The sequence below is a fragment of the Lepidochelys kempii genome, chromosome 2, assembly GCF_965140285.1.
Source record: "Lepidochelys kempii isolate rLepKem1 chromosome 2, rLepKem1.hap1, whole genome shotgun sequence".
NCBI lineage: Eukaryota > Metazoa > Chordata > Testudines > Cheloniidae > Lepidochelys > Lepidochelys kempii.
The window spans coordinates 243,198,882-243,225,172 of NC_136381.1; the positions used below are offsets into that span (position 1 = coordinate 243,198,882).

At 43.8% G+C, this 26,291-nt stretch overlaps 1 protein-coding gene across 3 annotated transcripts in view; it reads left to right on the forward strand.

Annotated features, from left to right (window-relative positions):
• The first annotated feature begins 13,436 nt into the window (after positions 1-13,436).
• The window catches only part of CREM (cAMP responsive element modulator), an 83,655-nt gene continuing 70,800 nt past the window's right edge, over positions 13,437-26,291 (forward strand). The window contains exon 1 of one of the 3 annotated variants that reach the window (XM_073334446.2): positions 13,437-13,617. Coding sequence is in view for 2 of the 3 variants with exons in the window: in XM_073334455.2 (XP_073190556.1) it covers positions 24,827-24,946 (120 nt within the window). In the remaining variant the exon portion in view is untranslated. Of the gene's footprint in view, positions 13,618-24,507; positions 24,947-26,291 lie in introns of those variants that run through there. The other 2 variants (XM_073334455.2, XM_073334454.2) reach the window with 2 other exon arrangements.

Genomic DNA, 26,291 nt, shown 5'->3' on the forward strand with positions numbered 1-26,291 from the left:
ATAACAGTTGGAAACTAATTTAAAAAAAGAAGCGGAGACTCTGGAGAATAATCAAGAGGTCTGTGTATGCTTTTCTTATGTCACCCGCCCCCTAGTTAGGCCTTTGGGAAGATGCGCCTCACATGTTGGGAAATGTTTCCATAAGTGACATCAGTGGAAAACACAAGAAATCAGCAGCACAGAACTTTCAAAGCCTCACAAAGAAAACATGGGTTCCTTTTAAAATCTTGTTTTTGTCAGCCTCTTTTGTCCATTGTAAGAGAACATTTATATAATTAGAGTATAAGTGCAGGACAGGTTTTGTGGCTATCCAAGATCCTTCGGAAGAAATGTGTTGTTCTTATAGCTTCTGCCATGGGAAGTCAATTAAGAAGTTAAATAATATGATAATTTCAGCATGCCTTTTTAATGCAAGTTTCCTTTTACTCTTTCAAGAAATGGTAAGTAGCAATCCAGTTATGTCCACTAGGTGGCAATACTAAGTAGTTTAGTTGGAATTCAATAAATAGATAGTAAACCAGTGATATAGATATTAAACAGGATATTTACTGTTCATGAAAGAGGTCTGACTAACAAGACTGAAATCTCAATCTATTTAGCCACAAAACAGGAAAAGCAGGAGTCCAAGTTTCTCAACTGATGTGAATTAGTCACCCCCATCATCTTTAATGGTGAGAGTGTTAGTTCACTTTCCAGGGCTTCCTCGGTCTCTCTGCTGAGACTGCCAATTAGGGTTCCAACAAACATCATTTATGATGTAAACAAATATCTTTCCTCCTTGAATCTAAGACCACAACTTATTTTACATGGGCCATGTAGTCAGCTAAAGGTTCCATACCTCTTTAGCAACCCCCTGAACTAGTCTCTCCTTGTAATTTCCCCAAATTTTTTATATTGCCAATGAACACAGATCTGGAATATATTCTATTAATGAGTAAATTAGAATCCTTTAGTACCATTGTGTATTTAAGTTGTGTACTTTTAAAATGATAAAACTTTATAATGAAATGCAGTATTGAATTTAAGTGAGCAAAAAGCAGTTTTTAGAGGACATTGAATACATAAAATGCTGTTTGTGCCAAGTTTTATCAGAACTGTAAATGATTTTAGAACTTTCAATTTTCCTATTTCAAATATTTAGATCTTTGCTGCTCTCTGGATATATTAGATATGTCCACAACTGTCTCAGCATGAATGCTCAGTTGCTGAACAAGGTACATTCTGTTCTGTTGAAGCCATTTTAATTTGGTCTTATTACAGTTAGTTGCTTGCCTAGTTCATTCAAGTTCCTGGACAAGGATTGCCGCTATAAATCTTGGAATGGTATAAATATTTACATCGAAAGATCACGGTAACCAGCAGAAAAAAATGCAACCCTCATGGTTCTTCTGAGAAACTTCAATTAGTGAACACACCTTGCTAACACATGCCTGTGGATATACCCCGTAAGTATTTCAAGGGTAAAATTATCCTTCAGCCTTGTATTTCCATGAATCATGCCCAGTATGAGATCAAAGTGCAAAAGCAATTCTGGGTATATGCAAGACTTCAGAATATAAAGTAGAAAGAATCCACTACTTCCTATCCTGCTATCCCTATTTTAAAAATAATTGTAAATTTTGTTTTAATGATCTTTTAACTACATTTTTTAACATTATTACTTTTCATAATATATTAGAAGGGTTTTTTTCTTGTTCCACAAGGATTGTCCTTTTTTATTTGATCTGTAATCTGAATGGAACTGACATTAAGACAAAATTGTGTAGAAAAACTATGTTGTTGAAGCCCTGGTTGTAACTAGTGCTCTTAGTCAAATTTCCATAAATTGTGTGCGTGCGTGTGTCCGTCCGAACTCCAGGCCACTTCCCATCTTTTACTTCAGGGCTGGCTTTATTTCAAAACCAGAATGAATCAACTCAGACTACTGGCTAATAACCAACCCAGGCTTTTCTAGTTTCCGTCAGCTGGGAAGAGAGAAGACACACCCTGTCCTTATGTTAGTGTCCATTGCAACAGTTTCTCCTTTCCTTTTATGTCTGCCCAAATCAGCTATGTGACAGACAGGAACCCAGTAGCTTCTTACATGTCAGAGCAAATGTATACCTTGTCAGGTGTATTTATGTAAATTAGATATGTTCAATATCTATTCAAGGGACACCATCATAGGACCTAACCACATCAGCCACACCATCAAGGGCTCATTCACCTGCACATCTACCAATGTGATATATGCCACCATGTGCCAGCAATGCCCCTCTGCCATGTACATTGGCCAAACCGGACAGTCTCTATGCGAAAGAATAAATGGACACAAATCTGACATCAGGAATCATAACATTCAAAAACCAGTAGGAGAACACTTCAATCTCTCTGGTCACTCAATAACAGACCTGAAAGTGGCAATTCTTCAACAAAAAAACTTCAAAAACAGACTCAAATGTGAAGCTGCAGAACTGGAATTAATTTGCAAACTGGATACCATCAGATTAGGCCCGAACAGAGACTGGGAGTGGTTGGGTCATCACAAAACCTAAACTTAATTTCCCCAATGCTAATTTCTCCCTACTGTTACTCACACCTTCTTGTCAACTGTCTGTAATGGGCCACTCTCTTACCACTTCAAAAAGTTATTTTTCCTCCCTTGGTATCCTGCTGTTAATTGATTTATCTCGTTAGACTGACCTCACATTTGGTAAAGCAACCCCCATCCTTTCATGTATTTATACCTGCTTCTGTATTTTCACTCCATGCATCTGATGAAGTGGGTTCTAACCCATGAAAGCTTATGCCCAAATAAATTTGTTAGTCTCTAAGGCGCCACAAGGACTCCTCGTTTTTTTTGTAAGAATATAGGAAAGCAGGTCTGTGCTTAACCTGTCCCAAATGTGGGGGTCACCTTCAGTTGAAAGAACCTCATGAAGCCAGGGTCTTAATGTCAGAGCCCTGTGAAAGTAAGAGGGGGTGGGACAGGTATCCCCAACCAGGAGGCTGCACAGTCTCAAGGGTCCTCTCTAGAGTGGTTTAACCTGTTCTTCCCCACTGCTCAAAGAATAGAGCTAAATAGGTTTCATTAGGAGCCTCTTTGTTAGGTTAAATGCCCAATCAGAGCTGAAATCAGTTGTTGTAGGACTGTATTTCTGCCCTACCTGCTAAGAGCTAAAAATCACTGAGAGCTGAAATCACTTGAGATCATAGAAGATTAGGGTTGGAAGAGACCTCAGAAGGTCATCTGGGGCAGTGTTTCTGCCCAGTCTGCAAAGAGCTGAAAATTACTTAGAGACTGATGTGCAGAGGTCACAACAGAGAGGCAGGTGGCAGCAGAAGGTGACTGAGAGGCAGCTGGTGAACAAGGGGCTGGTGTGGCAGAGAGGTGTGATATGCGGCAAGCAGGGTCGCCGGCAGAAAGGGGTGGCAAGTGAGTGCCCGAGCAGCAGCGTGCGTAAGGTATCTCTTTACCCCACCCAGGGCGGGAGGTGAACTCTGCAGATGCACCTCTGAAGTTTGGGTCTGCACTAACCAAGGACAGCAACTGTGAGTGGGATGCAGAGAAGGGGCAGGCACATGATAGGGACTTTTGGGTTGCTGGACTTAAGAACCTGAAGGGAAAAGGACACTGCCCGACCTACTTGGAGGGTGGGTCTTTTACTAATGCTTTATGTTTATGAACTCTGTTTGTGGTGTTTTCCAAAATTAATGCCAAATTAGTTCCCTCCTTTAATTCTTTTCTACACTCAGACTCTGTGCTCGCGAGTAGGGAAGTATTGTCTCTCAGCTGCGCCCAGGGTTGGTGTGTTAATTTTCCAGGTTACAGTGTGGGAGCTCGAGCCACTTCTAGGTTGTATGAATGGAAAGGAACCCCTAGATATTGAACATGGCCCTGGTTGCTGCTGGCTCCACCTGGCAGAAGGGTTACATATATAATCTAGACAATCTCTTCTAGTTTAATGTTCTCATTGAGAATTCTCACACTTATTTACATGAAGCCCATTAGATGTTGGAAAACTCCCCCCAAAATCCTGATTCCTTTCAAAGGATGGAATGTCTGCTGTAAACACTACCCATCTACATATGATCTGTTGAACATGACATTACAAAATTCAAAGCTCTCTCTCCCACCCTCCCCTGCCATTTATTTTTATTAATCTTTTGAAATATTTACAGGTATGCACTCTTTCAAAGGAGAAAATTTTGGCACTGAACAACAAATCATGTAAGTCAAAACCAGGATAAAAAGCTCTGCTAGAAAAATCCAAAACAATGAGCTCCGTAGAAACAGTTAAGTCAGGGGTGGCTAACCTGAGCCTGAGAAGGAGCCAGAATTTACCAATGTACATTGCCAAGGAGCCACAGTAATATGTCAGCAGCCCCCCATCAGCTCCCAGGCGTCCCCCGCATCGACAGCCCTGCTGATCAGCGCCTCCCCCTTCCTCCCGATCAGCTGTTTTGTGGCATGCAGGAGGCTCTGGAGGGGAGGGAGAGGAGTGAGGGCACAGCAGGCTCAGGGGAGGGGGTGGGAAGGGGTGGAGTGGAGGCAGGGCCTGTGGCAGAGCCAGGGGTTGAGCAGTGAGCACCCCCCGGCACATTGGAAAGTTGGCACCTGTAGCTCCAGCCCCGGAGTCAGTGCCTATACAAGGAGCCGCATATTAACTTCTGAACAGCCACATGTAGCTCCGGATTCACAGGTTGGCCACCCCTGAGTTAAGTGAAGATAAAATACTGGGCATTTTTTGGCGAGCACTTACCCCAAAAAATATAACAGAGGTTTCTGGCATAATAAATAACATAGAAGAAACTACAGAAAAACAAAACATTACAAGATACTCAGGATGCATGATATATCAGACTTCAACATCTGAATTACAGCTGTCTTTTTATCTGAGCAAAAGCACATTTCACAATGTCTTAATGTGTACAACATCTGAAACTAGTTGGAACAGCGGTTCTCTAACACATCTAGCCAGTATAAATTTACAAAAGTATATAAAACTTAAATACTTAAATAAAGTTTGCAGTCATTGAAACAAGCAGCCAGGAAGCAATTACAGTAACTCCTTGCTTAACGTTGTAGTTATGTTCCTGAAAAATGCGACTTTAAGTGGAATGATGTTAAGCGAATCCAATTTCCCCGTAAGAATGAATGTAAATGGCAGGGTTAGGTTCCAGGGAAATTTTTTTCACCAGACAAAAGACTATATTATATATATATATACACACACACAGTAAAAGTTTTAAACAAACAATTTAATATTGCTACACAGTAATGATGATTGTGAAGCGTGGTTGAGGTGGTGAAGTCAGAGAGTGGATATTTCCCAGTGAATGCCTTTCTGCTAAATGATGAACTAGCAATTGGCTGAGCCCTCAAGGGTTAACTCGTTGTTATGTGTAGCCTCACACTCTACAAGGCAGCATGAATGGAGGGAGGGGAGACAGCATGGCAGAAAGAGACACACACCCTGTGTATGAGAGAGAGATGTGTATTGCTCCTTAAAGTACGCTGACCGCGCTCTAAATACATTGCCTTTTTAAGTACATCAGCAAGCTGAGATGGCAGCTGCTGCCAGGAAGCTTCCTCCGTCCTGAGCCCTGTTGTGTGTCCCCCTGCTCTGTGGAAGATGGGGTAAGCAGGTGCAGGAGCAGGGGGGAGGGGGACACCCTGACATTAGCCCCCCTCTTCTCCCTGCCCCCCTGACTCCTTTCCCCCCCCCACACACACAGCAAGCAGGAGGCTCCCGGGAGCAGCTCCTAGACAGAGGGCAGGAGCAGCACATGGCGGTGGGGGAAGGGACAGCTGAACTGCCGGCAATTGATAGCTTGCTGGGCGGCTGCCACACAGGAAACTTAGGGGAACAGGGAGCTGATGGGGAGCTGCAGGTCCACCCTGGTTCCAAGCCCCCACCAGCTAGCTGCAACCGGCTGCTCTTCCTGCAAGCAGTGGACAAAGCAGGCAGCTGCCAAATGACGTTATAAGGGAGCATTGCGCAATCTCTAATTGATCAGTGTTGCACAATCTCTAATTGATCAGCAATGTAACAACAAAACAATGTTAACCGGGACGACTTTAAGTGAGGAGTTACTGTACTACAATGCATAACAAAACAAAATTCTTTAACACAGTACTGTTGCAATAATAAGCACCAAATCTTTATTTTCCTGTCAAGCATTACAATGCATAATCTCAAAATGGCCAAGAACTGACCCCCTAAATCCTAATAAGAAAAGTCTACAAACAGTGTTTTTATATACAATGTAACCCCTTTTCTAATACCATGTAACCCTACACAGACTACAAATTTTCTAGAATATTTTACCGCACCCACATTTCAGCAGGTACATTTCACAAGAGTACAATCAATAGGACCCTTATATGTAATTGAAATATACATGGGTTTTATTAAATTGATTTAAAAATCTGTATAGTCATACGAACATAACATAACAACATAAGAATGGCCATACTGGGTTAGACCTAAGGTCCATCCAGCCCAGTATCCCATCTACTGACAGTGGCCAATGCCAAGTGCCCCAGAGGGAGTGAACCTAACACGTAATGATCTAGTGATCTCTCTCCTGCCATCCATCTCCACCCTCTGACAAACAGAGGCTAGGGACACCATTCCTTACCCATCCTGGCTAATAGCCATTAATGGACTTAACCTCCATGAGTTTATCCAGTTCTCTTTTAAACCCTGTTATAGCCCTAGCCTTCACAACCCCTCAGGCAAGGAGTTCCACAGGTTGACTGTGAGCTGAGTGAAGAAGAACTTCCTTTTATTTGTTGTAAACCTGCTGCTCATTAATTTCATTTGGTGACCCCTACTTCTCATATTATGCGAACAAGTAAATAACTTTTCCTTATTCACTTTCTCCACACCACTCATGATTTTATATACCTCTATCATATCTCCCCTTAGTCTCTTCTTTTCCAAGCTGAAAAGTCCTAGCCTCTTTAATTTCTCCTCCGATGAAGTGAGCTGTAGCTCATGAAAGCTTATGCTCAAATAAATTGGTTAGTCTCTAAGGTGCCACAAGTACTCCTTTTCTTTTTGCGAATACAGACTAACACGGCTGTTACTCTGAAACCTGCCAAAATGTAGAAACTCTTAAACCAGTTTAACCCATTGCTTACACTGATTTAGCTTTCTTTGGTAAATTACCAATTAGCACTAAAGCAATACAGAGCCAGATGAAGGCACAGACACTAAAGGCCAGAGGTGGGCAAACTACGGCCCGCGGGCCACATCCGGCCCACAGAACCATCCTGCCTGGCCCCTGAGCTCATGGTTCGGGAGGCTAGGCTAGGCTAGCCTCAGGCCCCTCCCCCGCTGTCCTCCCTCCCACACAGCCACACCGCCGCGTGTGCAGCACTCTGGGCAGCGGGGCTGTCTGCTCATGCAGGGCAGCGCAGCAGCATGTCTGGCTCTGGCCGGGCGGTGTGGCGGCCAGATATGCTGCTCTGAGCAGCATGGTAAGGGGGCCGGGAGGTTGGATAAGGGGCAGGGCTTTCCGGGGGACAGTCAAGGGACAGGGGGCGGTTGGATGGGGCGGAGGTTTGGGGGGGCAGTCAGGGAATGGGGAGCAGGTGGGGGTTAGATGAGGGTGGGGTCCCGGGGTGTGGTCAGGGGACAAGGAGTTGGGGAAGGAGGTTGGATGGGTTGGGTGCTTTGATGGGGGCAGGCAGGAGGCGAGAAGTGGGAGGGGGCAGATAGGGAGCAGGGGCCAGGCTGTTTGGGGAGGCACAGTCTTCCCTACCTGGCCCTTCATACAGTTCCACACCACGATGTGGCCCTCAGGCCAAAAAGTTTGACCACCCCTGTTATAGGCCATGCTAAGGGCCGTACAACCTACATTTATATGATTACATTGGACGCTTAGCTTTTATTTAATAACAAAAGTTTTTAGCCCTCATCATTGCTCAGAAACTTGAAAACATGGACTGGGTGTTATCAAAGCACTGATGCTTGCCTGAGTGTGCAGAGGCACCCTGTTCATTACTGAGAGCCCCTTGTCTCTCTGTGAGAACAATAAGGGACCTGTTCTGACACTCCTGGGTGGAGGAGGGCAGCCCCTTGCTACTCCAGGCTGTGTGCAGGCCCATGGTGTGCGACTGAGGACAGAGCAATAGCGGGTTCTGTGTTGTGGTGGTACTAAGTTTCCCTCAATCCTGGACATATGGTTACACTGAAGTGAGCTGTAGCTCACGAAAGCTTATGCTCAAATAAATTGGTTAGTCTCTAAGGTGCCACAAGTACTCCTTTTCTTTTTGCGAATACAGACTAACACGGCTGTTACTCTGAAACTGGTTTGAGTGTTGCTATATTAGGAATTTGCACTTATTTGTAAACAGGATAATTTTAAAAGTGATTTTAGTTAAACTGGTACACTTCTCTAGTACAGCGGTTCTCTACTGGGGGTCCGTGGCCTCCTGGGGGGCCACAAGCCCTTTCAAGGAGGCCGCAGGACCCCCGCAGCTGAAACCCAGAGCCTGAGCCCCGGCGCCCCCCACCATGGGGCTGAAACCCCGAGCCCTGACATCCCCTGCCAAGAGGCTGAAACTCTGAGCCCCGGCACCACCCCCCACCACTGCAGTGCCAGAGTGGAACAGTCCTGGGGGCAGCTCCACACCCCACTTCCTCCTCTCTCCACCCCCGAGGCCCAACCCTCTGGCTAGGTCGGAGGCGGGAAGCTGCAGTCGGGCAGTGCAGGCAGCTACTGCTCTGACTGGTGTCATGAAGCAGGGAGTCATCTGCTGCTGGTGCCCGGGGTTGCGGCTGCTCCTTAGCTCATGCAGCCCGTAAGAGCTGCCTAGGCAGGGGGACCTCAGTCTGTGGCTGGCAGAGCCCTTGGGGAGTATTGCCCACACGGGAACCCTCCCAGTACACAGCTCCTAGCTACCCCCGTCCCTGCACCCTGAGCTACCCTCCTGCCTGCACACAGCTCCTACCTACCCTCTCCCTGCACCCTGAGCTACCCCCCTACCCACACACAGCCCCTCACTACCCCCCTGCCTGCACACAGCCCCTAGCTACGCTCTCCTTGCAGCTTGAGCTGCCCCCCCATCCCACACAGCCCCTCGCTACCCACTCCCTGTACCATGAGCGACCTCCCTGCCTGCACACAGCCCCTAGCTAACCTCTCCCTGTACGCTGAGCAGTTTTCAAACTTTTTGAGCTGAACCATCACCACACACAACCCAGACAGGCTGGGTGGCCTGCTGAAGTGAGTCAGGGGGTGAAGGCGGCACTGTGTTTTTGGACCCTGCTGTGCAGAGCTGGCCCAAGCCCCACCGGCCCGTGCCCTTAAAAATAGAAGTCAAACTATGCTTATGCCCAAGGGCCCACCCCTGGTCTGGAGTCCTGAGTTCCCCCCCGTCCCCTGCTGGGTCCAGGAGTTTTCATAGCATGTTGAGGGGGGCCTCAGAAAGAAAAAGGTTGAGAACCCCTGCTCTAGTACATGCAAGGTCTGGGTCTCAACTAAGAAAATACAGATACTGCCCCAAACTTATCAGTGCAAGAATACAGCAATTTTATTCCTCACCACCTTTCCTCCCTGTTCATAGCTCTGATCCTCTTAGCTAAACTTAGCTCTGGCTCTGATGGGCACAGCTCCACTGGCTTCAATGGAGCCATGCCCATTTATACCAGAGCTGAATTTGGTCCATCCTCTCTGCTGCTCTAGAATGCAATCTCTTTGGTTTCTTGTCTCTTGGCTTTCATTGGAGTTTCAGAGGCTGGGGTCTCAGTTTCCAGGTTACCATTCAAAATCTACATTCAATTAAAAACATCTGAGGCAAGATCATACTGGAATGTCAAACAAAGTGGTATAAATAAAGCTGTAACTTAACTTTAAATTAACTTTTAAGAGCCTAGTTTTGAAAGTTGCAAGGTGCTAGCAACTCATTGGGAAGATGAGAGATGATTTATATCCATCACTTACCTAGCGTATTATACAGAAGATAGGTGTTTTTCTCTTTTTTAACTTCATACTGAAGGGCAGAAAACCTAAGCCTGGTTCAAGTGAACATGAAACCCACTCAAACTCATTCTTTTATTTAACATTGTCACTTAAATTACTAACTACATTTCCAAGAAAAAGCTTTTGATGACATCTCAATCACACCCATGTAAAATTTTAGGTCAAGCTTAATATCGCATTAAAGATTCTGCTCTTTAAAACAATATTAAGCTTTAGACGTAATGTATAATGATGCCATTTAAATAGCTGACTTCAAACTTTTCAGGCTTGCTAGTTCCTTAGAGTCTTAGCTGCATATTCAGTTAAATATTTTCTAATTGACATAACATTTTAAATCAAATTGTTTGATCCAGAGCTTGGCCTTTCAATTAGTTGCCATAGGGCCTAGTGCAGGGGAAGGAAAACTATGGCCTGTGCGCCGGATCTGGCCCAACAGGGCTTTCAATCTGGCCCGTGGGATTGCCAGCCCCGTGGTGCAGCGGGGCTAAGGCAGGCTCCCTGCCTGCCCTGGCCCTGCACCGCTCCCAGAAGCAGTTGGCACCACGTCCCTGCAGCCTCTGGGGGAATGGGATAGGGGGGCAGGGGGCTTTATGTGCTGCCCTCACCTGCAGGCACTGCTCCCCGCAGCTCCCATTGGCCGGGAATGGGGAGCTTTGGGAGTGGTACCTGTAGGCGAAGGCAGCGCACAGCGGAGCCGCCTGCTCCACTCCAGCCCCAGGAGCCACTGCTGGACATGCTGGCCACTTCCACGAGCAGCGCAAGGCCAGGGCAGACAGGGAGCCTGCCTTAACCCTGCTGCACAGCACTGCCACCCCAGAGCCACTCAAGGTAAGTGGTGCCGGGCCAAAGCCCGCACCCCGAACGCCTCCTGCACCCCAACCCCCTGCTCTGACCCCCCTAAACTCCTGCCTTGAGTCCCCTGCCACACCCCAACCCCCTGCCCTGAGCCCCCTCTCGCACTCCGCACACCTCCTGCACCCAAACACCCTCTCCTGAACCCCCTCCTGCACCCCACACACCTCCTGCACCCCTTGCCCTGAACCCCTTCCTGCACACCGCACCCCTCCCACACCTTGCAATCCCTCCCGCACCCCAACCTGCTGCCCCAGCCCTACATTCATGGCCCTGCACACAATTTCCCCACCCAGATGTGGCCCTCAGGCCAAAAAGTTTGCCCACCCCTGGCCTAGTGGGTTAAATGACTACCATACTAACAGGAAAAGGTTAGGGTAAGAAAGCAAGGAAACACTAACACAAAACCCCCAAAAGCGAAGCACACAGGAAGTCACAATGAATAAGAGAAGGTGGAAAGAACTGAAAACAGGAAGGGGATGTTGTTCAATATTTCAACAAAGGAAATGTAGGAGGAGAACAAAAGCATTTCAAAAGTGATAATATTTAGGTTACTACAATTACTTTATTTGCATTGTGTTGTACTTTTGACAATTTTACTAAATAACATTTTAATAGAAAAACATCTACTAGGAACTGATTACACAAAGGAAAATTAACAAACCTAAAGCTGAACATTTGATAAATGTCACTTTGTTTGTGCCTCAACAGTGCAACCAGTGGTGGAGCCAGCCAATCATGATCTGTAAACAGGATAGATGCCCAGATTTCTTCTCCCACACTCAGTGAATGAGACTGAAAATCTGACTTACTTTCTTGGGAGGATGGGAATGGACAAAACATAACCAGTCCTGACAATTTCCAACTCATTAATCATAGTAATTTATCTGAAAATTAATTCAGACCTTTGCTTTTTTAAAAAAACCAAACCACTACTGAATAGGTTTTCAAATACTTAAGCAAGCACATAGAAGAAATTCATTATTATTACACACCATATTGGTGGACAGTGCATTAAGAGGTGACTCTTCAGAATAAAAGTTGTGTACCGTATAAACATGCTATGTAAAACATATGGTATAAACACTTGAGTCTCAAATATTACAATTGGCATACTACTTGCAGAGTTTATATCCTTAAAATTTTGTACATTGGGATATTTGTACTTATCGGCCCCCATTAGTGTCTTATCTGAGCTCTTCAAAATCTGTACTGTGTTTATCCTCCCAATGCCACTGTGAAGTAGGGAAGTATTATCCCCATTTTACAGAGGCCTTATTGGAAATCCTGGGAGGTATTTGGGGGACTAACTCCCATTGATTTCATAAGAGTTATGTGCCTAAATATCTTTGAGGATCTGGGCTTAAGTGACTTGTCCAAAGTCACACAGAAGTTGTGATGAAGCAGGTAAATCAACCCCAGGTCTCACAAGTCCCTAAGTTAGTGCCCTAACACAGGATCATCCTTCTTCTCTTTTTGTATACTGTGAAACAACAAACATTTGTACGAGAAGACAAACTAGAACAGTAGCAATAATCTCCATGGCCCAAATATTTACATAGAATTTAGGCATAATCAAAATTAAGGCTACCAATATTATACCTTCCAGAATACAGCAAAGATGTCAAATGCACAGTAAGTACCAAACATTATTTATAGTCACTAAATGTATCTATTTGGTTCTAGGGGGAGAGAACATAAACTTAGCCACCAGTCTCTCTTTTATCTATTGGCAACTTTCTGATATACTATACTAACATTTTGGGATTTTTAAAAAATATAAAATAAATACTGTATTATGTGTGATTAAGACCCCTAAACAAAAACATTTCTTAGTAATGCAGTGTGAATTAAAGGATAATTTTTTTGGTATACAAAGATATTCCACAAGTGTATCCTTGAGCAGGTCACTTAACATCTTGCTGAACTGTCCTCAGTACTTTGATATCTTCGGATGAAAAGAAATATATAAGAACTTCTCAGACAATTCGGTTTCCTAATACAACAAGCAGGTTTCATGATATAGAAAGGAAGTGGCTTCCTGGTGCCCCCCCCCACAAGTATTTTAACGTGCTCAGACATCTTAGGTAAGAGTTTATACCCATTTTACAGAAAGGTAAACTGCGGCAGAGAAGCGATGAGCCAAAGTCGCAGAAACCAGCAGCAGAGCTCGGTATAAAACCCAGCAGCCTCGATGCTAAACCCTCTGCCCTTCCCACTGGGGTCCAGGGCGTGGGGTGACTGTGGGGCTGGGGCACAGTTACACCCTCCCCAATGCCTGTGTGTTAGGGGAGTTACACCCTCCTCGGCCTGGCTCACAGGGGAGATCACACCCCCGCCAATGCCCATGGAGGCTGTGTGGGCGCCCCGCCCGCACCGCTCAAGTTACCCGTGCCTCTGAGGAGGGGATGGGGTCAGGCCCCAAGCTAGCGGGGTGCGATGCCCAGAGACACCCACCCTCCCCAAACAGAGAGAGGGGAGTCCTGAGAGAACAGACGCCTCCCTCCCGCAACCAATCAGGTGCCTGGCTGGTGGTCCCGTGGCGGCGGTTGGCGCGGCGCCGGCCGTTGACTCTCGTTTGTAACCAATCGGCGCGGGCGGCTCCGGCTGCCTCGGCCTGGGCTCCTCCTCCTGTGACCGCGGGGCCGGGGAGCCGCCGCGGGCGCCATTTCCTCAGCGCCCCCGCGGCGGCGCGGCTGCATCAGTGCTGACGTGGAGGCGACGTGCGGCTCCGCCCGGCCCAATCCCCCCCACCCCCCTGTGACGGGGGCATCACGTACAGGGCGGCGGGTGAGTGCGGGAGGGGGCGGGGACACGTGTGTGTCTGTGTGTGCGCGCAGCCCGACCCCTTGCCGGCCGGGGGTGGGGGGAGAGGCCTGGCGAGGGAGACAAGCTGTGGGGTGCGGAGAGGAGGGAGGCATGAGGGCAGGCCTGGCCGCGAGAGGAGAGGGCGGGAGCGGCCGCCCTGGCTCTGTGTGTGTGTGTGTGTGTGTGAGCGAGATGCGCTGTGTGTGCCCCCCCCCCAGTCCCCGGGGGGCTCCGTCCGGAGGGGTTTGTTTACCCAGCCGCCTGCCCCTCCGTAGAGGGTGCGATTCAGCCGAGCAGCTCGGCTCCCCACCGCCCCATTTCCGGGCCCCCAGGTGCCTTTCTCCGAATCTCTGGGCTTCGCTCCCTCCCCTTTAAACACCCTCTGTCAGCAGGTCAGTTTCACGGCGATAGGGTGCAGGCGCTTCAGTCTGGTGGGGGGAGGTTCATCGTCACATCACCCGGGGAGGCCGGGAATGGGAAAGTGCTGCTCTTACCCCTGAGGATCGGGGGCGCGGAGAGACTGAGGGTGGGTTCCCCAAAGGGATTTAGACACCGCTGAGCATCACAGCACCTAACATTTAGGTACCTAGAAAATTACAGGAACAACAACGCCAGCCCCAAAGCGGAGTCCCGCGCCTGGACTCCCACTAGGATACACGAGGGGAGAGAGGCGCCCTAGGATGCGACCCACAAACGCCAGCCAGCTAGAGCAAGAGCCGCCTAAGCGAGCCCGCCAGAGGGGCATGTGCTAACCCCATCCCTGCTCACCGAGCGAGGCACCTCCTAAGGCCGTATCTAGAAGTCTTACAGGGGCACAGCTGCAGCTCCCCTGGAGTAGCAACAGTAGCGGAGACACTGATTACTGTGACGAAAGAGGTTTTCCCGTCACTGTAGTAAATCCACCCCTTCGAGAGGTGGTAGTTATGTCAATGGAAGAATTTTTCCACTGACCTAGCAGCATGTGCGTTGGGGGAGGGGAGGTGTTAGGTCAACCTACTTATGTCGCACAGCATGAAATTTCTCACAGCCCTAAGCAATGTGTGTAGACCAGGCATAAGTCAGACTCCTCCCTGCAGATCAATCTCTGTTTATCAGCCCATGAAGGGAAACCAACTGTCCGGGCTCACTGCCTAACCTGTTGCTTGAAGAAATAAGTTAGGTGCCTGCTTCACTCCACACAAATGGCCAGAGGAAGTGGTGTCCCCAACCGTATAACTTTCATCCCAGTGTTAAAAAAAAAGGAATACTTGTGGCACCTTAGAGACTAACAAATTTATTTGAGCATAAGATTTCGTGAGCTACAGCTCACTTCATCGATGCATTAACCTCACTTCATCGGATGCATTAATGCATCCGATGAAGTGAGCTGTAGCTCACGAAAGCTTATGCTCAAATAAATTTGTTAGTCTCTAAGGTGCCACAAGTACTCCTTTTTTTTTCTTGCGGATACAGACTAACGCGGCTGCTATTCTGATCCCAATGTTAGAGCACTTGCCTGGGATGTGGGAGATTGAGGTTCAATACCAGCCCTCTCTGCTCAGGAGAGTGTTCTAACCATTGAACTGTGGGAATTTTCTGATGTGGGGCTCCCTTAGTGTCTCCTGTTGAAGATGTTCCCCTATGGATAAATAATGTAAGAGTGATTGGAGCCAGGGGACTGGGCTGAAATCTCCCCCTCTCAGGTGGACGCCCTAATCACGGCATTTCAGTGTCATTCTCTCTTTGGTTTGTTATTGAGAGAGAGAAGAGAGTTATTCCCACGCTGTAGCATGGAGCAATAACAGGGTCCATGCTGATGTAAAGGGTTAGCCTTGGATGCCCTGGCACACGACATGTGTACAACTGGCAGCAGGCCGCCAGTACTTGGTGTGATGTGTGTGGGAGGGAGCACAGTGTTTGTATAGGGCAGTGGTTCTCAACCAGGGGTACAGAGGCCTGGGGGGGGTATACCTAGGTCTTCTGGGGGTACATTAATTCATTTAGATATTTGCCTAGTTTTACAACAGGCTACATAAACACTAATGAAGTGTCAGGGTTCCTTCCCCACTCTGAACTCTAGGGTACAGATGTGGGGACCTGCATGAAAGACCCCCAAAGCTTATTCTTACCAGCTTAGGTTAAAAACTTCCCCAAGGTACAGACTTTGCCTTGTCCTTGAACAGTATGCTGCCACCACCAAGCGTTTTAAACAAAGAGAACAGGGAAAGAGACCACTTGGAGACGTCTTTCCCCAAAATATCTCCTCAAACCCTACACCCCTTTTCCTGCGGGAAGGCTTGATAATAATCCTCACCAATTTGTACAGGTGAACACAGACCCAAAACCTTGGATCTTAAGAACAATGAAAAATCAATCAGGTTCTTAAAAGAAGAATTTTAATTAAAGAAAAGGTAAAAGAATCACCTCTGTAAAATCAGGATGGAAAATACTTTACAGGGTATTCAGATTCAAAACACAGAGGATCCCCCTCTGGGCAAAATCTTAAAGTTACAGAAAACAGGAATAAACCTCCCTCTTAACACAGGGAAAATTCACATAAAACAAAAGATAAACTAATCTGCCTTGTCTAGCTTACCTGTACTGGTTGCAATATTGGAGACTTGGATTAGGATGGGTTGGAGAAGATGGATTTCTGTCTGGCCTTTCTCAGACCCAAGAGAGAACAACCACATAAACAAAGAGCACAAACAAAAGCCTTCCCCTCCCCAAGATTTGAAAGTATCTTTTCCCCTTATTGGTCCTTTGGGTCAGGTGCCAGCCAGGTTAGCTGAGCTTCTTAACCCTTTACAGGTAACAGGATGTTGCCTCTGGCCAGGAGCGATTTTATCGCACTGTATACAGAAAGGTGGTTACCCTTCCCTTTATATTTATGACAGAAAGTCACTACAAACTAAAATTTCATACAATGATTTGTTTATACTGATCTATGTACTGTATACTGAAATGTAAGTACAAAGTATTCCAATTAATTTATTTTATAATTATATGGTAAAATGAGAAAGTAAGCAATTTTCCAGTATTAGTGTGTTATGACACTTTTGTATTTTTGTGTCTGATTTTGTAAGCAAGTAGTTTTTAAGTGAGATGAAACTTGGGGGGACGCAAGACAAATCAGACTCCTGAAAGGGATACAGTAGTCTAGAGGGGTTGTGAACCACTGGTATAGAGGGAGTGAGGGCACACTGCCTGCGGGAGGGGCTCAGCAAGGTCCTCTGTGATTAGGGTAGGAGTAACACTGCATATATGCATCAAGAGGGGATGGGGGGCACAAAGGATGGTATGTGTGGCAGGTTATGGGGGAAGCACTTTGTGGAAGTGGCTAAGGTAAATTGCAGACTCTCAAGCAATATGTGTGTCTGTGTATTACTGGGGATACTCCTGTTTTGTATAATATTCGGGTGAATGGCACTGAGTCACCGTTTTTCTTGGTAGCCTTCCTTGGCAATTCTCTGGGAAGGGATCTGGATGGGCCTGATCCCTTTTAACTAGGTTATAGCCTTGCGGGCAAGGGCAGAGAAGGTCCCTGTGGGATTGATAAGAAACAGGTCTCTTTCCGAAACTTTGAGTCAGTGTCTTGGCTCCAACTCTGCTGTTGTCAAGCTTTTATGCAGGCCTGAGTCCAGTTGTATCTCATGCAGCTGAACAGCTGTTCCAACCAGATCTTCACATTAAACGGTAATCTCATCTACACTGTAACTGTAGATTGAACTCCACTTTGTTCTTTGACACAGCTGTTGCATGTCTAAAAATCACAGCAGGCCTAATATTGAATTTTTCTCACCTGTAGTATTAGGTGAGCAGGTGTGTCCTGAGTGACATGTATCATCTTACCTGCCCTAATACCAGTGACTTCCCCCCCTCCCTGTTTTTGCTAAGATTGTTACAGTCCTCAGAGAAAAGGAATAGAATGGAAAAATGTTGGAATATGGGAGAAGATGAAAAGTGGGGAGTGCTACTAATAATGGAAATTAATCTGAAAACTACTGTCTTGATATGAAATGAATAGAATGATGCTATTAAATAGAGAGAGCTGCAGGTGGTGCTCAGTTTGCATGACAGATACATGTTCCTGAACACTGTTTCTGTCTGGTCCCTGCTTGTTGGCCTGAAGAAAAAATAATGGCCTTGAAATCCATAAAAAAATGGATTCTGAGTTTCCTATCTGCAGCTTTCCCTCAAACACAAGGCCTTGCACTCTATGGATGAAGTTTACAGAGTTGGTAGCCAGAAGAAGAAAACCCTTAAAATGTGTAAAGTTCATCTGACATTTGAAAAATTTGCAAAGGCAGAAAAATGATGCACCCAGTGAGACATCAGTGGAAATGCTGAATCACATAGCTTATCTGCTTTTTATTTAGTAGCAGTTTCTTTACTACTAAGCAACCTTTGTTGAGAATTTATACATTCTGATATTTTATATCATAAAAGTGTACTGGAATAAACTAAATTATTTTACAATGGCTCTGTGTATTTAATTAAGGTATCTGATGCTTCAGGTCATACTGAATTCTGGAGCAGTTTGATTACTGGTTATGCAGCTAAATCTCATCAACAAATATTAAAGATTAATTTTTTGTTATAAGGATTTCAAAATTAAAAACAGCATGCAATTATTTTCCTCAAAAGTATTTTGTTAATCTTTATAGGGCTAAGCTTTTTTTTTTTTTTAATCAGTCTCCCTTCAGTGGGAAAGAAAAAGTTTCAAAATAAAGGTTCGTGTCTCCAAATTTGAGTGGCATCTGCCTATCTTGCGTCCCATGACTGGAGCCCTGCGCAAAAGGTACAAAATTTGTATCTGCATCCAATCCACGATCCACAAATTTGGTCTGTGGATACAAAGTGGATATCTACAGCTTTGCGGGGTTCTAGATATAAAATTTGGATCTACATCTGTCAGGGTTTCCCCTCACACTCTGAACTCTGGGGTACGGATGTGGAGACCCGCATGAAAGACCCCCTAAGATTATATTTTACCATCTTAGGTTAAAACTTCTCTAAGGCACTAATTCCTTAGACTGATATTGCTGCTACCACCAAGTGATTTACACAAAATATTCAGGGAATGGTCACTTGGAATCCCTATCCCCCTAAAATATCTCCACGAGCCCCTTCACCCCCTTTCCTGGGGAGGCTTGAGAATAAACTACCAACCAGTTGTCTTAACAATGTGAGCACAGACCAGACCTTTTGTCTTCAGGACACTGAAATCAATCAGGTTTTTAAAAGAAGAACTTCATTTATAAAGTAAAAAGTAAAAGAATCACACCTGCAAAATCAGGATGCAAGTTAACTTTACAGGGTACTAAAAAGATTTAAAACAGAGGATCCCTCTGGGCTCAACTTCACAGTTACAAAAACAGGAATGAAACTACCCCTGTAGCATAGGAAAATTCACGGGCCAAAACAAAAGATAACACGTTTCCTTGCCCTACTCACAGTTTCTGTGGTTTTAGATGGATTATTCCAGGTATATTTTCAGGAGATATTCTACCTGCTTGGCTTCTCCCTCCATCCAGAGAGGGAACAACAAACAAATCCTCCCCCCCGCCCAGTACAGTTGCCAAGGATACATAAAGGTTGCTACCCTTCCCCCTATATTTATGACAGCATCTATCCACAAACATGATCTGCGGTTATCCGCATCCATAGATGTAGATATCCGTGGATATCTGCAGATTTGCATGGCTCTACACATGATCAGCTTTCCCTTCTAGCAATGCTACTTCTACTTGGCTTTTATCCAGTAATGCTGCTTCTGTGGCTCATAAGGCTGAGGTTTCTGGTGGAATGAATTTTCTGGCTGTGAAGTTTATTTTGGGAGGAAGGGTAGAAGAGGGTTACTTCTGCCTCTCGTTTTTCTCTTTTACATGTCTGACATCTTTATTGACGCTGTTTTCAAGCTATTTCCACATATAAAATCTCTTGTTAGTAACACTCTTAATGTACTGGCATTTTCTCATTAATTGAGCAGTATGTCAACATAGTTCTGATATGAGGCCAGTGCCAAACATCCATCCCACAAGCTGAAATAAACTTCAAAAACACTAGATTAAAGAAACTGATACATAAACGAAACAAATCACAATGCAATATAATTTAATATGTTTTCAAACAGTAAAAGCATTTCCTTAGAGGAGTTCAGATTTCCTGACACTCTGAGAAAGTTAAGTACTGCAAATTTAACAGTAAAGACACAGATAAACACATTTCCAAATGCAGAGTGTACCTGTTACTCAAACTGCAAAATCTCAATACTAGGTACACAATAAACAATGTCACAATAAGTTATTACAGTGTCATTAGTGAGACAGAGAAAATAGGCATATATGTTTCCAGCCCTGTGATTTTTCCTCACCATCTCCAGGCAAAAAAACACATACGTTTGCCTTACATTAAATTACAGAATATATTTTCAACCATAATTCATGGAAGTGCAGTCATGTAACTTGTGTGTGTTAATATAAAAATCCCGCCTAATTAATATCAATGTATTGCCTCGTAACTTTTGAAAGGTAATAAGCAACCCAGATGAAAAATGTAACAATCCTATTAATATTTAATATTGAAAAAATCTCACGATATGTAGCTGATTTGTAATTAAACCATGTTTATATAAAATCAATTTTTGAATTTAGGGTTAAGTCCATATGCAAGGCCTATAAAGTTATAATGGTTTGAAAGATCAGTCTTCCTTAAAAAACAAATAGAAACTGTTTATTGTTCCTGATTTTCCAGGCAACGTGATCTCTGTCATCAGGTACCACTCCCAAAGCTCCCCATTCCCGGCCAATGGGAGCTGTGGGGGGCGGTGGCTGCAGGCGAGGGCAGCGCACAGAGCCCTCTGCTCCCACACTCCCAGGGGCTGCAGGGACGTGGTGCCAGCTGCTTCCTGGACTGATGCAGGGCCCGTGGCGCCCTGGGGGCATCAATCCTGGGGGACAGATACAAAGCCCTGACGGGCTGGATCTGGCCCACGGGCTGTAATTTGCCCACCCCGATGTAGAGCCTTGTTTTAAATTTAGGAGCAGTGGATCTGCCAATACATTTCCTTTGTCATCGGTGGTTTGCTTCTAATCAAAACTCTGCTTACATTATAGGAAGAAAAAGTCTTCCATTTTGGTAGTGTCTGTCCTAAATTAATAACTGTCTGTTTCATGGGCGCTTGATATTGAGAACAGTTTTAATAGTCTTTTGGAAAAACATATCACCTGCCTTGCTATTTTCAGATATGCCAACCAAAATAGGTCCTTTGTCTTGCACTATGTCTTTATATTATGCAGCTGTTATACTGCAACTTTGTTTTTAGTCAGGCCTTTTATACAAGTTTATGTCGAGACTTAAATGGCTATTTACCTTTTTGAAGCTTTGTCTTTTACAGGCCCAAAGTTTCAGGTTTCATTTGACCTTCATACTTGGAGAAGGCAATTTCTGTGCTCAGTTTAACATTTTGTTCAACAAGTGCATGCGTTCACACGCTGTTGACATTTAAATTAATTTCCTCTTGAAAATAATAACAATAATGGCTTGGCCAGAAGTGATGTTTTAGGAGAGCAGTGGTATTAACAAATCTCAGGAATACCAGAAAAAAGACAATATAAACAATTCTAGTGCTATTTAGCTGTGCTGAAGATTAAAAATAGTAAATCATCTGTCTACCTAAAATCCAGAGTATATTCAGCTGTATCTCTGGAGAATACATTTGAATAGATTCCCATGCTTAGGTGTGGCTAAAGTGTATTTTAATTGTGTTCTGCATCTGAGATTTGCGTTCTAATTTCCCATGAGTTTTAACTAAAATCTAGAGCATAATAAAAATATTCTTGTCATATTTTGTAAGGCTGCAGATATCAGAGAGATACTTTTTTAAATTTTTTAGTTGTCTTCACTATTTACAGCAGTACAGTTTAACTGTACATACATCTAATAACAGACACGTGAACTGAAATTAGTTAAGTGTTTAGCTGTCTATACTACATGAAAGACTTGCCCTTAGAAAGATCAGGAAGGATCATGGAGGTGTCAAAAACAAATGGAATAATACAACTTTTCTGTAGGAGGAGCACCTTCAGCAATCCATAAGGGATTAAGTCCCTATCTGGGAAATAAAAGATACTGTCAAGATTACAGAACTAGATAGGCATTTTCCTCAAACACTTTATTGCTTTTGTTTCAATGATACTTAGAGCAACAAGCAATGACATTCAACAGCTAATGGAGACTGTCTTTTCACCAAAGCGAGAAAAGTGCTACATTTCTAACTAATGGATGTATGGGTCCAGACTTAATATAAATCAAGCCCAAAGCAATAAAGTAGTAAAATTGGAAACATGTCACTTTCTACAGCATGATAGATGATCCTTGCCAAGAGAAGCCAATGGAACATTTTCCGTGGGACGGGGGTAAAATTAGTAATTTTGAACTAAACCTTATCTCTGAGCGACAGACAATCTTGGATATGAAATATGAAGGTATGATTTTGGAGCTGCATCGGGTAAAATAATCAGGATCCTACTCTTAATTCCAGAAGAAAGTTTTAGTGACTATGTTGGTAATGCATACTAACTACATTATTGATCCTGGTATTTAAGCTGTTTTGATCTATGGGGACATCCTTTTGGATGTACATATTAAACAACTAGTGTCCTCAAGGCTGAGTCTCGGGCCATAGTGAAATTTCTGGGAGAAAGACTATTTCTTCCCAGATCGTTGCCTATTACTGTACTGGGTATGTGTATAAGAAGTACAGTAATTCAGCAAGATACTCTTCTCACTTACATGTGCTGTAGGAAGAAGTGGCTGGATACAGTAGGAGATCTTCAGAGTAGCCTATGAGTCAATCCAGAATTGCCCCATTTAAAGTTATACACTCTCCTCTGATTAAGTCCTTGGTGCAAACTGAGCACCAGTGCTCTCAACAGCCAAAGATTTTGACTGTACTATTATTTTAGCTTTATTTCCAGGGGAAAGGAATTCACAAGAAGAAACAGGAATGCAGGAGGTACCATCTGGATAAATATTGAATGCTGTATTATTATGGATTGAATTAGAACCGCTGTTGATGTATTAAATAATTTTTCTAACAAACTACACAAAAGATAGACTACTGTAATACATTCCTCATTGTGTATACACTGACACCATTTGGAAACAAGCTCGTTTAAGAGGAACTTTACTTTAACAGTGTATGAATGCTAGCACTCTGTGAGCTGCAGTAGCTTCCTGAGAATTTTCTGATAGAATTCAAGCTGGCAGTTTTAACCATTAAAGCCATAAATAACTCAAGACCTACTTACTAAGAGACTTACTGAAACCTGAGATCAGCACGGGGGCTTGAGATGGAAGGAGGCAGGCATTTTTGTGTATTCGGTCAAGATGGTATTCTTAGAGATACGAAAATTACCTGTAATTCTGCTTCTCTGATGATATCTTTTAACTTGATTCCTTCTCAACCATAGTGGAAGACAAACATTTTGATGACTTATTTTGGACATAAATTATGTGTAGTGTTTAAGGAGCTATTTGTTTCTCACTCCAAGAAATAACATTCCAGAGAGCATTGAGATACTAGGAGTTGCCTTGTGCATTAAAAATATGTATGGGTTCTTCAGGGGCCTCAAACCATTGAAACAGGGAGTTCCTGCTTGTCTCACATGATAGCAGAAGACCCAAGAATAGGAACCCTGTCATATTATATCTTCAGAAAAATTAGAACAACAAATAGGTGATTTTCCTTTCCTTGTCTGGTCTTTTCCTGCATTTCCTATAATATTTGGTATATTTGAACAAGATCTCTCTTTTAATGTCATACTTCTCCTTGAGCCTGCAGTGAAAGCTGTATACTGTTTGTGACATTGGTTTGTTGCTATGGTGATGATTGTGACATCACAACTTCAACATCATAACTTCACTGCAGTGTTCAGTAGGTGAGAAAGTGAGCTGAGGAAAACCAAGCTCTTGTTTTAAACACTCCCACCATCCATTATGAGCAAGTGTGTCAAGAAATATCATGGAAAAACAACTGTAAGGTAATTGTGTTTTTGTGTAGCCGATATATTTGAAAGTTTTCTCCACTAACAGAGTCTTTCGGTTTATGTGTTTCAATTGATGTAATATACCCAAGTGTAGGTTTAAGATTTACAGGATAAAAAATCACAAGAGAGTTGCTGATACTAATTTAAAAATTAAGTGTTAAACATCTGTCATTTGGTTCAAAACAAAATCAATTCAGTGTCGTGAATATGAGATCTTCATGTTTGGAATTACTGTTAGCAAAAGAGACAAAAGTACATAATACAATTATTTTTTGTCTAAAGGAGGATGATATTTCTATTTAGTGGGACAGAACAGTAGGATTTATGTACAATATTTCTGTCAACACTTTTCAGATGTCTCAATATTTTAATAATTTCCTACTCTGGTATATCTCTCCAGTGGCTAATTTATACAAATAGGAATTGAATGAGGTTTTGCTTTCATCACAAAACAAAATAAAACACAATCCAGACATGGTAATCCAGAATAAATATTCACTTGTTAGGTATAATCGTGTGGATCTGATTGTGTCCATTGCAGGATACACAGTATTATGACTATCTAACCTAATTGAATAAAGAAAAGATAAAAATTTCTAACCAATTCTTCCTGGATATCTAATTGTCACTTCCACTTATACTATACTGAATCTATGCACTACTGCTTCTTTTATAGACCTGACTGAATAAATAGTTGCCAGATATTTTTCCCTCAGGGTTCCTCAGCATGGTCCTCTTATTTTTCCCAGTTTCTCTTCTCATCTTCAGTTTCCTCTTGTTTTAATGTTCCTTCCACTCCCCTTCCCCATATGGAAGGGCTGGATAGGTCTCTTCCTGGAATCAGCAGCGCAAGCTAGTATCTGGACATAATGGGTTGCTAGAGAATGAGGCTTTGATTTCCTTACTCAGTGCTGGGAGTATTGCTTACACGCTGCATCTAGTCCTTGCTAGCCAAGAGAGTGAGCTTGATTCCTAATTTACAGGTCATGCATGGCAACACACTGTGATGCTAGGATACTGTTGGGTTGCTCTTTTGTCAGATATTTTAAAGAGCTGAAGTTGGGAGTTGAGGAGAAAAATAATTTAATAGAGTTGAAATAAATATCCCTTCTTCAGGTCTGAATTCATTTCCTTGCACTATATTATTTATTTTTAGACAAATGACCATGGAAATGGTTGAATCGCAACAGGATGGAAGTGCAACAGATTCTGTGGCAGAGAGCGATGCTGTTTGCATACAAAATCAGCCAGGCCAAAGTCAGATTCCCCCCATAGCTCAGGTAATTTGACATACAGGAAGCTAAGAAAAACAAATAAAAATGATCATTTATAATTGTTACTTGCTTTTGGGTGAACATGATACTTTTCTACAGTTCATCATTAAATCCCCCTATCCTGTATCAGTCTTTTGTTCTTGGAGTAGTGATTTCATATTAAAAACAATAAAGATATAGTCCCAAACGATGACTGCTGTGTTATGGACATGGCAGAATAAGGGCCACAGATAGTACAGCACATTATTACAGGTTTCAGAGTAACAGCCGTGTTAGTCTGTATACGCAAAGAGAAAAGGAGTACTTGTGGCACCTTAGAGACTAACCAATTTATTTGAGCGTGAGCTTTCGTGAGCTACAGCTCACTTCATCGGATGCATACTGTGGAAAGTGTAGAAGATCTTTTTATACACACAAAGCATGAAAAAATACCTTCTCCCACCCCACTCTCCTGCTGGTAATAGCTTATCTAAAGTGACCACTCTCCTTACAATGTGTATGATAATCAAGGTGGGCCATTTCCAGCACAAATCCAGGGTTTAACAAGAACGTCTTGGGGGGGGGTAGGAAAAAACAAGGGGAAATAGGTTACTTTGCATAATGACTTAGCCACTCCCAGTCTCTATTCAAGCCTAAGTTAATTGTATCCAATTTGCAAATGAATTCCAATTCAACAGTCTCTCGCTGGAGTCTGGATTGACCAGAGAGATTGAAGTGTTCTCCGACTGGTTTATGAATGTTATAATTCTATCAGAGGCTCGTTCACCTGCACATCCACCAATGTGATATATGCCATCATGTGCCAGCAGTGCCCCTCTGCCGTGTACATTGGTCAAACTGGACAGTCTCTATGTAAAGAATAAATGGACACAAATCAGATGTCAAGAATTATAACATTCATAAACCAGTCGGAGAACACTTCAATCTCTCTGGTCACGTGATTACAGACATGAAAGTTGCGATATTACAACAAAAAAACTTCAAATCCAGACTCCAGCGAGAGACTGTTGAATTGGAATTCATTTGCAAATTGGATACAATTAACTTAGGCTTGAATAGAGACTGGGAGTGGCTAAGTCATTATGCAAGGTAACCTATTTCCCCTTGTTTTTTCCTTCCCCCCTCCCCCCCCCCCGACATTCTTGTTAAACCCTGGATTTGTGCTGGAAATGGCCCACCTTGATTATCATACACATTGTAAGGAGATTGATCACTTTAGATAAGCTATTACCAGCAGGAGAGTGGGGTGGGGGGAGGTATTTTTTCATGCTTTGTGTGTATAAAAAGATCTTCTACACTTTCCACAGTATGCATCCGATGAAGTGAGCTGTAGCTCACGAAAGCTCATGCT